The sequence below is a fragment of the Falco rusticolus genome, chromosome 6 (assembly GCF_015220075.1).
Source record: "Falco rusticolus isolate bFalRus1 chromosome 6, bFalRus1.pri, whole genome shotgun sequence".
Lineage (NCBI taxonomy): Eukaryota > Metazoa > Chordata > Aves > Falconiformes > Falconidae > Falco > Falco rusticolus.
This window is the reverse complement of record NC_051192.1, coordinates 54,248,701-54,264,002: the sequence shown is the minus strand read 5'-3', so window position 1 is coordinate 54,264,002 and position 15,302 is coordinate 54,248,701. Positions and strand designations below refer to the sequence as shown.

General features: G+C 38.1%; 1 protein-coding gene across 5 annotated transcripts in view; it reads right to left on the bottom strand.

Moving 5' to 3' along the window:
- ATAD2B (ATPase family AAA domain containing 2B) overlaps positions 1-15,302 on the bottom strand; it is a 77,876-nt gene that overhangs the window by 7,774 nt on the left and 54,800 nt on the right. For all 5 annotated transcript variants that reach the window (XM_037391447.1, XM_037391448.1, XM_037391451.1 and 2 more), the window contains 2 exons: positions 13,056-13,193; positions 2-700 (listed from right to left, as the gene is read on the bottom strand). In XM_037391447.1, coding sequence (XP_037247344.1) covers positions 2-700; positions 13,056-13,193 — 837 coding nt within the window. The remainder of the gene's footprint in view (position 1; positions 701-13,055; positions 13,194-15,302) is intronic.

Sequence of the window (15,302 nt, the reverse complement as noted above, 5' to 3'; positions counted from 1 at the left end):
CCTTCTTTATCTGCTTCAGCATCTTTAGTTTCAATGTCTGTGCTCTGTAGTGTTTTTTCATTATTGCTGCAATGTGGTAACTCAGCTTTCACTAAATCAGCCCCTTGACTTTCACTGGTGGAAACTTCCATTTTCTCCTTTGGCTGATCTTCAGATGAAGGTTTTTGCTTGTTACTAGACCCATCGCTGTTGCCACAGGGTGAAACAGCACCAACTGACTCCATTTTACCATTATGACATGCTGAAACACGTATACCTTCCGAGCTGTGTACAGATGTCTCTCCATTCACACAGTCCCTTTTCGATGTGGAGTCCTTCCATACTTCCTTTTCAGCACTCAGGGTAACGCTGTTGGTTATTAAAAGAGATTCATTTGAACTCTCTTCTTCTGTGGATGCAAAGTTGTTTTCCTTTCCCGATGTCCCATTGTTGAGCCTCTGCTCTGGATCTATATCCGTAATATCACAAGAGGATTCATCATTTGTCATGGAGAGATCTCCTGTTTCCTCCCCATTCTCCTCTATGCAGTCAGTGCTCATCTCTAGCTCTCCATTTTCCAGCAATTTACTGTCCTCTCCATGATTTTCATCATCAGCAAACTTTGCATCATCTTCATCTTTCTTTAAATTAATGACCTTCCTCTTCTTAATAATGCCTTTGCCCCACTGTGAGCGCCGTCTTGATCTTCTCCTCATTCGAACTGAATTATAATGAAAAAAAAACTTTTAGATGCACGGGTACCCCCTCAGACCAGGGCATTAGAATATGCTGTAGTGCGTGAGGCAATCAAATGTGCTCACTTTTCAAGGAAAAAGCAAGCTGTCTGTCGATTTCAATGTGAGCAAATTACAGATACCAAGGGCTTTTAGAAGTATAAGGAGCAAACACTCAGTTGTGTACACAATTCCAACTCTGAACTATGGAAACAAGGAAGACTTGCTAGCTTTCCCTCCTTAATATATGTTATACATACCCATTCGTAGGTAAAACAACAAAAGAAAACAGCTAGGCAGCGATGTAGAAATCAGTCATTCTCACTTGGGTAATGCAGACTCTAAGGACAGTTATTCTCATTTTCCCTTTTTAGAACCTCAGTGATTTGAAATGATTATACAATGAAACAAATAGAAGTGAAATCCATGGATTCATAGAATAATACAGGTTAAAAAGGATATCAGGAAGCCTCTAGTCCAACCTACTACTCAGAACAGGGTGAGCTATGAGGGCAGACCTGGTTGCTCAGGGCTTTATCCAGCAATGGACTGACAACTTCCATGGACGCAGACCGCACTACCTTCACGGGCATCCTGTACCGATGCATAATTCTCACAATATTTTGCCCTACATCCAGTCAACACCTCTCCTTTCAATTTACGCCCACTGTCAACCCAAAGATACCGTCACTGTTTAAATCAGCTGAATGTCCTCAACCTTTCATTCATTCCCACCTTTGTACTGAAGTTCACTGCATTGACCAAATGTAGTTTTAAAAAAGAAGGATCTTTGTTTTAGACCCAGAGCATTTAGCAACCCTGTCTACAGCAAGACTTCACAAACATCTACATTTCAGCAATGTCTGTCAGCAGAAGGGGAAGCATAGGTGCTTAAACTAGCCTCATCACCAATGCTTCTCCTCCATATTATGCAACTCAACTTGAAGCAACATGGGCATGTGATCCTTTTTTCATTACTTCTTCATTTTTCCCATTTCTAATCTGTACTTTCTGTGCCTTTGAAAACATCACATAATAAACCTTTTTTCCAGAAAGGGCTTTTTGTTTTTTACTAACCTCTTTGCAGCGAGATACAACTAAAGCACCAATCTAAAAGAGATTTTGAGGCACATTTGCAATACGATTGACAAATACAGAAGGAAGACCATTCAAACCTAGCACTACTGTACTAACAAGACACAGCTCCGAAGACTAAGAAAGAGACTGGGAAAAAACTGAAACTTCTACATTCAAATTCAAGTAATGATGCAGACTGCTCATATTTTGGTGCAAAATTGCTGAAGTTGTGGCCAAGTGTTTATAACTGAAAAACCACAGCCAATAGTTACCAGAAATTAACAAACTTTCTTCCATTTCAAAATGAACTTCTATGTCGAGCACCTCCATAAAGGTCTTGGTATTTGTAGGTTGCTTTGATTTATGGGGTATTAAGTCTTAGACCTGCGTCTGCCAACCTCGTACTGAATTACAAAGATCTTACTTTGAAGACAGAAGCACTATGCAGGTACAAGTGTTGAGAATCAATGCACAGAAGCTCAGAGAAATACAGTTGTACTTCTGAATCTCCTCCCCATGAGTGACATATGTAAACAGGTAGTTTAACCACTACACTGGGAATAAATCTTAACCTTTTAGCTTTAAAGCTACCTAAAAAATACAATCACATTGCAATAAAAACATAGTAGCACTTGGAATGTATATTTATTGTTACAAATAATCCCTATGGAGAGCTGTAAGATTTGAGGAAAAAAAAACCCTTTCTCCAGCTATTTTGTAGATTTGATAGCGGCTTCTACAGTCAGCATCACTGTTTTATTGATGAGAAACTACAGTGTATTCACGTAGCTTTTCAGGAGCTTGTGTAATCTTTCCCCAGATTGTGCAAAATACGTTCATTAACAATGGAAGCAGCAAATCTAAAACTGAACAGGGAGATGTAAACTTACAGACAAAAAAAAAAAATCCTCTATTAGTCAATGGGTTTGGCCTCAGGTCAACTCCAAAAATGGGTAAATAAAACACAGAAGGGGAGTAAGAGTCTTTTCAAGGAAATCTAGTATGTCCTAAAGCGTATAAATTAATAAGGAAGTTGACATTTTTAAAGATACACTGATTTTTGCTTTTTTAGGCCGACTTTGCTGTAAGAGTCAGATATAACCTCAAATGTACCTGACATTTATTATATTAACGACTTGTACTTCAAATATGCCCCTTTTACTAGTGCATCCCTTCTGTCCACCCTGTGAGCTCTACTTGGGATGACAACTCACAATTTGCCTAAACAGACAGGTACATTCCTAAAATTCCTAAGTGTGGGAGAAATTACATTAAAGTAAAATGTAATTAACCCTTGTATTACACATTTTATTAAAATTCAAGTCTTCCTAAACAACAGTCAGCAAGCCCAGCCCACTCTCTCTCTCTCATGCAGTACTACTCAAACATACGTTGTGCATGTTGGTTTTAATTAGGACAAAGCAACCAGTAAAAGTGCCACATAAGATGTCCTCCCAGGAATTCTGAGGTTTACGCTGCATGAAAACCAGTTAATGCAGGAAATTTTTCAGCTACCTGATCAAAGTATGCACACAAACCAGAGCTTTGGTTGAAAAATTGCTATTATAAAACTGGTGTTATGTCACAATATTGAAAACAATTTGATACTACCAACCAACTTGTAAGATTTCGGAAAGAACAGCATTTCATTGCCAGATACTGCAGAACACACCATCCTAGCACTTAATAGTATCTGTACTGACAAAAGCAGTAATATAGCTGCTTTGGGTTTTCACCCATGTTTAGCCAATAGAACTCAGTCAATGCTGAAGTTTTTCCCTCCCAGACTCTTACCAGTTCTTATTTCAAGGCAGTACCATCACCACCTGAGCCACCCAGACCTGTAACCAACAGGTGACCAACACTTTGAAAATCCTGATCCTTTCTGTCCCTGTACTTCTAAGAATCAGCTTTTCTTCCCCTGTCATTCAAATAAAAGTTTTCCTGCTTCCAACCCCTTCCATACTGACCACCGAAGCCTTTTCTCCTCAGGCTTTCCTAAACGCACCTAAATCTCTCATTTGAATTTATTTAACACAAAACTGCCCACATCGTTCTCATGACATCAGTGATCTTCTCAGTCCCCTACCTAATATATCTTTGAGGCCATTCACCAGCGTTTACCTTTTTGATCATATCAAAAGTGGAATTAGTCCTCACATTTAAACTGCCCCTTCAAAAATGACATCTTATTGTTTCCACCTAGGCTGCATCGCCCTCTGCAAAGGAATGTCTTTTGGGATAAGAGAAGACATTTTGGTTCCAGATCCTTAGGACCCATAACCTCATTACATAGATTTCTTTTTTATACAGACAGCCAAGCCTCTAGGAAGAGTAAAACGTTGAGCAAGGAATACATTTAAAATCAAAACCCACCACCAGTCTGTCTTTCTGTCCTGCCCACCTACCCCAGTAAAGCTAAAGGAGCAGTACAAGTAGGAGGAGTGTTTAATGGAGCAGGGAACCATGCAGCCAAATGTAGACATCAACACCAAATTTCATCATTTAGATTGATTACCTTTATATTTACTGGAAGGAAAAAGTCACTACTGCAAGAGTTACATGGACCTGAAAGGCTGTCATATGAGGCAGGAAAATTTAAAAATTATCTCTGAATCCCACAACACAGCTGAATACAATTCAAGAAGGATGAAGGAGCTACCACAGGATAAAATGAATACAAAACTAAAGGGCTAATGGGCAGGAACTAATGGGGTAATGGAAATAAAAAATGCTAAAAAAAATAAATTAAACCTGGGGTCTCCTCTTCCACACCTTAACACCGATGTTTTATCAGACTGTAAACTATTAAGTGCAGAATCCCACACTTCTTATTTTATAGTCAGTATGATTCATGACACATTAGTTTTCAGTCAGTAACAGAACGGGATAGATATTTACAGAAGAAAAAATACCGAGTTAACTCTGTTAAAAAAATTAACAGAGTAACACCTTTTCAATTATTCCTTTTAAAACTACTCATCTGAAATCTACCCACTGATACCCAGTCCTTTGGTAGGATTTATGCCAGAGGCAGTTGAAATACTATTGTCAGAGGAATCCTGCTTTATAGAACTGAGTTTCTGTAACTCAAACTATTATAACACCAATTATTCACACATGAATACATTCACTTGCTTTCTGAATTGCTGAATTCTTCTCTCTATAATCTTCACATAACCTCTACAGATTTGCCAAGGGGACCCTCACTTCAGCTCTAGCTTCTTTCTGGTTTGCTTTTTTGTAAATCGTTACTCCAAATTTTTAATGACAACAAACAGCTGTTTGACCACACGTCACACAACATTTCACTTGGGTACACATGAACTTGGTATCAAAAACAAACTTTCCCCACTTTTTTGTCTTCCCTAAGCTGCACAGTCTATGCAGACAGCATTTTTTAAAAGTGTAATGCAATACAATGTAATTAATCATAGAATACGAATTTACATTTAGTTAAACAGTGAGGTTTCTCAATTCTTCCCTTCCTATGTAGAGACACTTTTAAGAGTCAGCTGAAAGACCCTTAAACTTAAGGCAGATAGCATTTCCCCCACAGATGGCCTCCTATGATTAAAACATATATATATATATATCTGTACTTCAGTAGTCCTCTAGGCATGCTCTAAGTGAAATGCAACCAGCAGCAGACTTTTGGAAGTTTGGAATTCTTGCCCACTGACAGGTTCTGCTCGGAGATTCTTGAGTCAGATACACCAAGCAACGACAGCATCTTCTGGTGAAATAAGCACCCTTCCCTAGGGGTGCACACCAACCCTGTCCAGAGCAGAGCACAGCCCTTGGATATTAAAGACAGTAATAGTCAAAAAAAGCCCAAAACAGTATGAACAAAAAACCTGCAAATCCTTCACATATTCCTGAAGTATTTCTGGAAGATCCAGAGGTAACTGTGACCCTTCTGTTTAGTATGGTCCCAGGAAAACAGATCTCAAGAACAACGTGAATGGTACACAAACTTCAGAGCCGAGGTATACACTGTTGCTGTCCCCCAAATCCCGTAGTACAGTGACAGAGCTGCGGACTATACAGAAATAAAGTTAAAAGTTGTAAAAGGAAGCAGCTGTAATTAGAAGATCCAAAGACTGTCAATCGTTAACAAGCAAGTCTGCTTGCCTAAACGTGGAAGAATAAAACTCTAATGAGAAGATGCAGCAGGCAGAGCAGATACATTTCTCTTGAAACTTCTGTAGATTGACTACTACAGTACATCGCACGTAGTACAGGATCAGTGGAGGCTAACAAGTTCACTTCATGCTGCAGAAAAGAAGACCCTTACATGCCTCTGCACTGCTTAAAAGTCCATCGGAGAACATGAATCCTCTGTCATTAAATGATAAAACTCAAACCATCAAACAGTAGAGTCTCTGTTGTTACCTTTATTTCATGAAGAATTCCTGGGGATTAAAATCCAAAAGGAGATTCTCATGGCAAGCAAGATCACCACGGATCTAGATTTTGTGGCTGCAGTATCAAGAACCACTTGACGCAATGCACGTGTTTTAAGTTTTTCTTCCATGATCAAAACCCTAAACTTCTTTCTGATGTCTTATGTGCAAAGTAACTCAAAGCCTTGAGAAAGCACTTATTACCAGCAATTTATGCCCTCTAGTGCAGCATCCAGGGTATCTATGTATCTGCCACAGTAATTTAGCTGCTTCCAGTAGCTCCACGTTCCTTACCAAGGGGCACTGAGTAGTCCACTTGAAAGTCTCTGGAGTTTTAGTCACAAAGTCCCAAACTGCAGTCAGAGATAAGCAGCAAGAAAGAACAGAGCACAGCTCCACAATGGCTTAAAAAGCAAAATGAGGTGCCAGCTTCCACGAACAAAGCCATTTCTCCCTCCAAAGCCAGCTACAGCATTTCCACTACCTCATTTGTGCCGGCACTACTGTTCCTGCAGTAAAAGAGATAAGGGAACTAAATCCATCTGAAACGTTACAGGGTTTTTTCTGGGTTAATTTTCAACATCTTCATTTGAGCTTTCCAGCTCATGAATGATGGTGCTGGCACAAGGAAGATGGTGGGAATATGCTACCAGTGAAAAGGCAAGACAGCACCTTCAGTAGTAACCTGCAGTTTGACCAGCTTGAAGTGACTGTGGAACTAACCCCTGAAAGACCCATCTTGTTCATCTAGACAAAAGGCATACAAGGCACAGACCTGACAAATACATTAAAAATACTGTATGCAACAACTTAACATATTTATGATCTTCATCAGCATACACAGTCATTTATGGTATGTAAACAAATACTTGGAAAAACCTGGACACTTCTATTCAACAAGGGGGAATCAAGTTCCATAAGAAGGAGATGAAGCATGTTTCCAAAAAAAAAATCTTGGTTGCAGCATCACCAGCATCTTCTCCCCCTAGTCAACTGCTTTCCCCTACCATCCCCTATAATGTTCTCAACTCAACCTCTTCCCAATATTTACCACAAAACCCTCCCAGTACCTTCTGTTTCTCCCCACCCCAGCTGAACAGGACTCCAGATACGCTACATTTGAGGTGTGCATGCAATGCCTGGCCAAAGCAATGTTTTAACTGATCAGCTAACGAGGTCAGGCAGAACAGGTAACTACTATATTCAGTCTATAGCCTTTTCCTTCAGTAGATGCATAGATTTATCCAGGTACTAATTTTCACAAAACCTGCAGGAATCTAATCTTTCAGCCCTCAAGTTCTGTCAAATCTGTCTGAACCAAGCTAAATGATTCAGAAGTTATTAGGGGAGCAGAGATGGACAGAGAGCACAGGTATTTTCTTGGGAAATCAAGCTAAAAATATAATTTACATGAAACCAGAGTAATTATGTTAGTACATGACAAGACAGTCACATAGGAAAGTTAAAGAGAAAAATGAAATCAGAAGAGAAGAGACAATCAGATTAGTAGCACCTGTGGAGCTCATTTTTAGCCTTCCCACTTCTATAGAGCTGCTCATTTTCCCTCTGCTGAGTAGCTTTGTACAACAGCAACTATTACAGTTATATACAATCTTGGTACATTCAGATGGCTCTTAAGGACCACTGAATGCCACTTTCCCTGCTGCAAAAGAACCATGAACAAACACAAGGTTCTCCTGCAACTGCATAAGCGGGCTCCCATTCAATTAAAATTACATTCAACAGAGTTCACAGCATTTGTAACTGAAGTGAAGCAATGGGTAGAAGTCACAGAAAATCAACAACTTCTGCAGAAAAAAACTTTGCACCAACTCTTTAAACGATTTAAAGCAAACATTGCCACAGCTTTCAAAAAGGAAGGAGGAGTAAGATATATCTAAAAGGTCTGAAAACTGTGTTTTATTATATCACATGTGCATACCAATTAGAGGGGGGAAAAGATATTTTAGAAGAACTCATTAAAAAAAAAAAACTCATTCTAAAAAGTCTCTCTTTTTACCATGTTTGTAAGAAAGATGGTGATAATGCTTTCAGGAAAAACTCCTCGTTAAGAGAGGCTGAGCAATCTTGCATTGCAAGGAGTTAGAAAAGAGATGAATAATAAGAGAATATTAATAAAGTCACTGATTAAGTAAATTGTAGGACCCTCTTTGCCCTCTGTCAGAGAAAAAAAAAGACATTTGATTAATTCAAGAGGCAGGTATTTAATAGCGATGAAAGAAAATCTCCCTGCCACTAGATATGACTGAGTCCAAAAGTTTGATGGGATCCCAAAAAAGAGCAGGCAGTCAGGATTCATCGCAACTCCCACAAATTCACTAAATGGCATTTCAATTAGAAGAATTACAAAGTCCATGGGTTTCAAAAAACTTAACCAACTCAGAATGAGCTAAGTTAGTATTTCTTTCAAAGTCAGGCACAAAAAAAAAGTAATTTTTCTCTCTCAAATGTTTGCAGCTTCCTTTTAAAGCATCTGGTTGAAGCCAGCATCAGATACAGGAAATCAAACTACTCTCATCAAGAATGCCAACTCCTACACTACCCAGAAGAAAATGATAAAAGAAGCGAAGAGACAGTTATCTCAGCTCTGGGTAAAGATGACCTCAAATTCCAGAAAATCATTTTTAATGGTGTTTGTCAACTTACAGTACATGCCTCTATCTCAAGTGAGAATTAATCCAAATCAAATCTGGAGAGCAGGAAGAGAAAAGAAAGTAGTAGCAAGAGCAGGATTTGTGACAAAACATCAGCAGCTACTAGGATTTTAATGTTAGCATCTGGATGACTGTTAATATGCCAGTAACCAAATTCTGAATCCAAATTCAGATAGAAAAAGATATAAAATAGTTAAAATAACAAAAATCTTATGTCATCTGGTCTGCCATGTCCTTTGGTAAGGCATTACTGCAGTCATATGAATGCCTGAAGTACAGTGATCACTGACACCACTGTAGCAGAGAGATCAAAAAGAAAAGAGACTGAACAGGTAAAAACCAGACAATGACTGAGAATAAAACAGTTTCTGAGAAAGATTATAAATGAAAGACCTTGTGTTTCTAAAAATCTTTTTTTAAAATACTCCTGCCAAAACAAAACCTCCTTTCCATTATAAAGCAGAACCATAGTTTTGTATGATAGTAAAGACTGACATAGAGAAGGAAAAAAAACCCAGACACCCAACCCCAAAAGCACAAAGTATCATTTATTTAGGAACCAGATTTTCTGCAGCAGTTTTTTATACCCTTGCTTGATCTCCATACAGTTCTTTCTATAGAGAGACCACTAATCACTTCAATTATTGGGAAAAGTTAACACTGTGTTTACTTCACATTTCACAAAATGAGTTTTCTATAAAACTTACATTTTTAATACTTCACATAACACAAGGTATTTTAGTTTTATTTGCTCTAAATGCCATTTTCACAGCTATCATATTTATCATACAGCATAAACGACATCTTCTCTATGAAGAAAATATAAAATCTGCAGTCTATCACTACAATATATTATCATTAAATACTGCAAAACCCACTAAGAATGGAAAAACCAAATCTTCTCCACACAGTTTATTTGTATGTAACACTAAATGAAGCAACTGCAAGGTGGTAAAATAATATGCACCATACTCCATCTACTGGCAAAATGGAGCAGTAGGACAAAGTTTTACTATACAGCATCCCAATAATTGATGGGATGCTAATGTTTTACGTGCTAGCATGTATCCAAACCACTTAGCAACGAAGAATTTACCAGACACACTAAACTGCACATTGCTGGTAGTTTCCTTTTTCACACATGTACATACAAAGGTGGAACAAGACCCTTCTCATTGGTGCCCAGTGACAAGTAGTAATGGGCACACATTTAAATAGGAGACATTCAATTCAAAATCAAGAAAAATAAATTATTTTGAGTGGCCAAGCACTAGAAGAGGTTTCCCAGGCATGTAATGGAGCCTCCATTCTTGCAGATATTCAAAACAATTGGACACAGCCTTGACTAACCAGGCCTGAGCAGGGGAGTTAGACTAGATGATCTCCTGAGGTTCCTTCCAACGACAGCCATTTTGTGATTCTACAATCCTACAAATACTTGTATCAGGCTTTTGACTTATGTCCCATTTTAAGTTCCCACCAGAACACTTGCACTTTTCTCAAAATACACAGTCAACATGGAAATATTTTAAATTATGTGACAAAACTCTCCCAAACAGATTTTCAGCAACTTCAAGTAATGCAATACTTCTAAAACTCATCTGTACTGTGATACTGCATCCACCACAGGTGTACCTTCAACCAGGGAGATGGAAGCTGCAGATTAACTCAGGAATGTGTATCACCAAGCCTTCAAACAGAACAACTATTTTGTGCCACATTTCTGATAGCCCAGCTGGTCTAATCAACATTAGAATCACATTAGAAAAATTAAATAAATCTCAAAGTAACAGGTAACTAAAAAATTAAAGTTTCACACAGAATACATAACCTCAGAAAACAAACCAACACATGATAATGTAACTCTCCTCCTCTATTATACCAGCCCTGAACAGTAAACAGTGCTTTAAACTGGGCAAGCTGCTGCACTGTCTGTAGTCCACTCTGTTTTTAGAGAAGACAGTAATTTCATTTAGGGTTCTCATATGAACTGACCTTTTTGCAGCTACTTTCTAAAATACTGTGTAACAGACCTACTAAAAAATTAATTTTTTCAGGAAAATTTTGTGATCGTTGATTTTTTCCTTTAGATTTATCTAAGGAAAACAAATCAATTGAAATTCAAATAGCAGAAAAAAGCAAGATTTTCAGAATTACTGACAAGTACATTTTTTTATCCTGTGTAATTAAAATAAGTGAATCATTGTCCTTGTTACTCTGCTTGTGTAATACGTTTTAGTCTTTAAAAAAATATTAGTTCTTAACCATAAAAAAAAATCCATTCTACCTCTAAAGTCATCTCTGTTCAGAATTCTCTTCTAAGCTTGTTTCTCCCATTTATGCAATCACAAACCACCATATAATTTGCTGCTGTCTGAGCTCCCCACAATCTGCTCAGTTCTGCTCTCACCTTACTCTAGCTCCTTCCTCCAAACACCCTTTTAAGACTGGTTCTCTTCCTAATTTCTAGTCTCTACTGAACCTATTACATCAATCTTCAAGTGTGCCCATATACTACTTGAATCCCTTCTGCAGATTTCTGATTGCTCATCAATTCCTGTTTCTCTCTCTTGATTACTAGCTTCATTACATCCCCCCTGGACTAGTTGCCTTTCCTAGACTCAGCTTTAAAAGGCAGATTTTCATTTGATCATAGTCCCAAACACCACTAAGCCCCAAATTTACTTGCCTTCCAGCCTCGATCACCAAAATACTAGCAGGAATGGTGCCTTAACCCTAACTTCTTTTTTGTTTACACACAGAAACACTGGCAGTTGCATTCAGTTAATGGCTCCAGTCTTCAAATGGCTGCCATTGCATCCACAACATAAGGTGGAGAAGACAGCAGAGGTACCAGAGCTTCTTTTGATACAAGTCACCAGTAACAGCTGCTATCCCTCTTCCCAAGAGATGTCTGGCTTGGAGGTCTGTAAACCCTACCATCTGCTGCACAGCATGCACAGCCAGGAAAGGGCTCTATACACCAGCCAGAGTGAGAATGTCCATCTTGGATTTCATAGGAAACTAAAGAACCACAAATACCGAGAATCCCTTTCCCTCCTCTTTGTTTTTGCACAAGCTGCCAAATGAATGAAGAACAGCTTGGATCCACACCATCAATTTATTATATAACAATTTATTCAAGCCATAACTCTGTACAATTGACTTTAATTCCTTTAACGGAAGAAATTACAGCTTCAGGAAATAAAACCATACAACTCTAATTAAACTATTTGACATCAACACTATCATTCATATATAAACAATGTTCATCTCTGGGCAGTTATCACCATGCCTAGAAAACTCTTTCTTAGCAAAGAAAAGCACCAGTAGAGCACACACGAAATCTAGTCAGCTTCAATCTATCAGTTTGCCTATTAAGCAATAATTGATAATGCTATTAATAACGTATTAATAATGGGGACTCCACATCTTCAGCGGGAAAGCCATGCACAAGCATCAGTATATCCCTCATATTCACTTTCTCTTAAGAGTCTTTGTCTATAACAAAAATATCTGTTGTGTATTTACCTGTTCTAATCAACTTACCTCTTGAAAATAATTAGCAGTGCCTCTGATTACCTGAACAACAGTCACTCCTCACAATTCTACAGATTTTGATCACTTAATTGGACTAATCCAGTAGGCTGCAGACAGAGTATCTTAACATCTTCTAATAATGGACACTGACTATTGAAAACCAGGCACCGTAAAGAAAAATATGGTTAAATTTGTAATCCCTTTTTAAACTTTTTGTATGATGTTGTATGCATTGAAAATAGGGAGTAACTATAGTGCACGTGAGAGTATTAAGCAGCACATAGGTATGTACCTATGAATACACACACAGAATAAACAACTCTTAACACTCAAACAGATAAATGTGATCTTCTCATTGGATCAGTTGTCTTATACTGAAAATAGTCTTTTACAAAGAAAAATGTAATAAAGAGTACTACAATGGAAAAACAGGTATTTTTTATCACAAAACCAGATATCTGCTTCTTTACAACTTCCTGGGCACAGATTTCATGTAGGCAGAAAGAGTATTTCCTAAAGTTCCACGTGTTTCATGCCTAAAAATACTTCTGGAAATAATCAGTAAACAGCAGCAGAAACATATTTTAAATGTTTGTTGTTGGAAGTACCTCTAATTTTGCACAGTTATTACCCAAGGTACTCACATGCACATTTATTCGCAGAGTTGGGCCACACCGTCATCGTGGGTTTCTGTTTGTTCCGAAATGCCTCTTCAACTCTAGCTTCTGTTTTCCGTACAGTGGAACCATGAGGATTTATTTGTTCTGCTGTTACTGATAAGCCTGCATACAGAAGATAACCATACCTATTTAAATAAACCAAGCTGCATAAAACTACTGAATTTAAAAAGAAACTTGGAATACCATATTGCAATAAGAACACATCAATTAATATTTAGCCGGACATTCGAAACAAAGATTAGAATATTTGTTTTCTACTGACAAAATAGCTTACTGGTTGCATGGTCTTAAAACTTTCAGCTCTGATGGATTAGAAAAATGTGACTGTCTCTCACACATGGGTCCCCAAAGATTGCACTCTTCTATCCTTATTTCCTCTACCAAGTAAATTCTTATTGACAGTTTCAATTTTTCCTGATTTTAAACAGATGATTTAAAGTAAGTGGCAATTCATAATGGCGTTGTATGCCATATCAAAAAGAGTATCTGAATAAAAACCTTGTATTGTCACCATGATCTATGTTATATAAAATGGATCCATTTCAGAGTCAATATGAGCTCTTAGATTAACAGAATGTTTCTGATTTTAACAAAAAGTCTGGTTTGCTTAATGCAATGTAAGTTCATCTCAAAGCTTCTACTATTTCATAGGTTTCTTAATTAAATTCTAAAAAAGCAAACTTTCATACTGGCTAAGCACATTTAAAATAAACAAAACTCTGAAGTTTCATATTTGCAAATTACAATTTCCTATCCATCCAGTAAAACAGTCTTCAAAATGTCATACTGTGTCTCCAATAGTAACCAAAACCAAATGATCAAGAACTGACAAGAAGCTCTAAAACTGATGAATGCAGAAATTAAGAGATTCATAGAGGAATTCTCACCTAACAGTTTAGTAAGTTACGGCATATGTTTCTAGGTACCATTACAAATATTTTAAACTGCATATCAAATACATTTCATTACTCACAACATCTGCCACTTAGAACCACAGAACGGGTTGGGTTGGAAGGGACCTTAAAGATCACCTAGTTCCACCTCCCTGCCACGGGCAGGGACACCTTCCACTAGACCAGGTTGCTCCAAGCCCCATCCAGCCTGGCCTTGAACACTGCCAGGGATAGGGCATCCACAGCTGCTCTGGGTAACCTGTGCCAGTGTCTCACCTCCCTCACAGTAAAGAGTTTCTTATTTATATCTAATCTAAATCTAGCTTCTTTCAGTTTAAAAACATTACCCCTTGTTCTATCACTACAGGCCCTACTAAAAAGTCTCCCTGCTTCTTTCTTTTAAGCCCCCTTTAAGTACTGGCAGGCTGCTGTAAGGTCCCCCTGGAACCCTCTCTTCTCCAGGCTGAACAACCCCAGCTCTCTCAGCCTGTCTTCACAGGAGAGGTGCTCCAGCCCTCTGACCATCTTTGTGGCTGGGCTCACTCCAGCAGGTCCATGTCCTCCTCGTTGGGGACTCCAAAGCTGGACACAGCCCTGCAGGGGGTCTCACAAGAGTTCAGTAGCGGGTGAGAATCACCTCCCTTGACCTGCTAGTCACCCTTCTTTTGATGCAGCCCAGGATTAGGTTGGATTTCTGGGCTGCAAGTGCACATTGCCAGGCCATGTTAAACTTCTACCTTGTTATCTGCTGGTTTCAACAAGAAGCTGCAAATTCCAATTACCTAGTACATATTGTTCTTAATTTACCAACTTAAAACTTGCTATCCTTCGATTTACCATCTATCAACAACAGCACCTCATTTCAGCAACACAAGAACAAGAAATTCTAGTTTAACTTCTAGTTACTAATTTTATTATACAGCTTATCATTCTGTACTTCTTTTGAAATTGTTCACCAGTCTAAGTACCAAGTAAAAATGTCAGATCTCTTAAAAAATAACAGAAAAGTTATGAAAAAACAATGTAGTAAACACCTTCCATTTTAAAACTCTGTAAGATTGCTAAATAACTTGCCAAGAGAATTGTGAAAAAAATGGATATGGAATTTTTTCGCCTTAACCTTTATCTTCAGTATCCTGGAAATAAATTAAGAACTAATACATAGCACAATTCAGAAAATCAATGGCTTTTCAGTATGGTAAAGATTAAAAAGCCTATTGCATGTGTCAGTTACCTTCTAAGCTCCTCTGTGATTCTACACTGAAACACGTGATGATACTTCATGAGAATATATTAGAAGCCTCATGCAGATCACCTT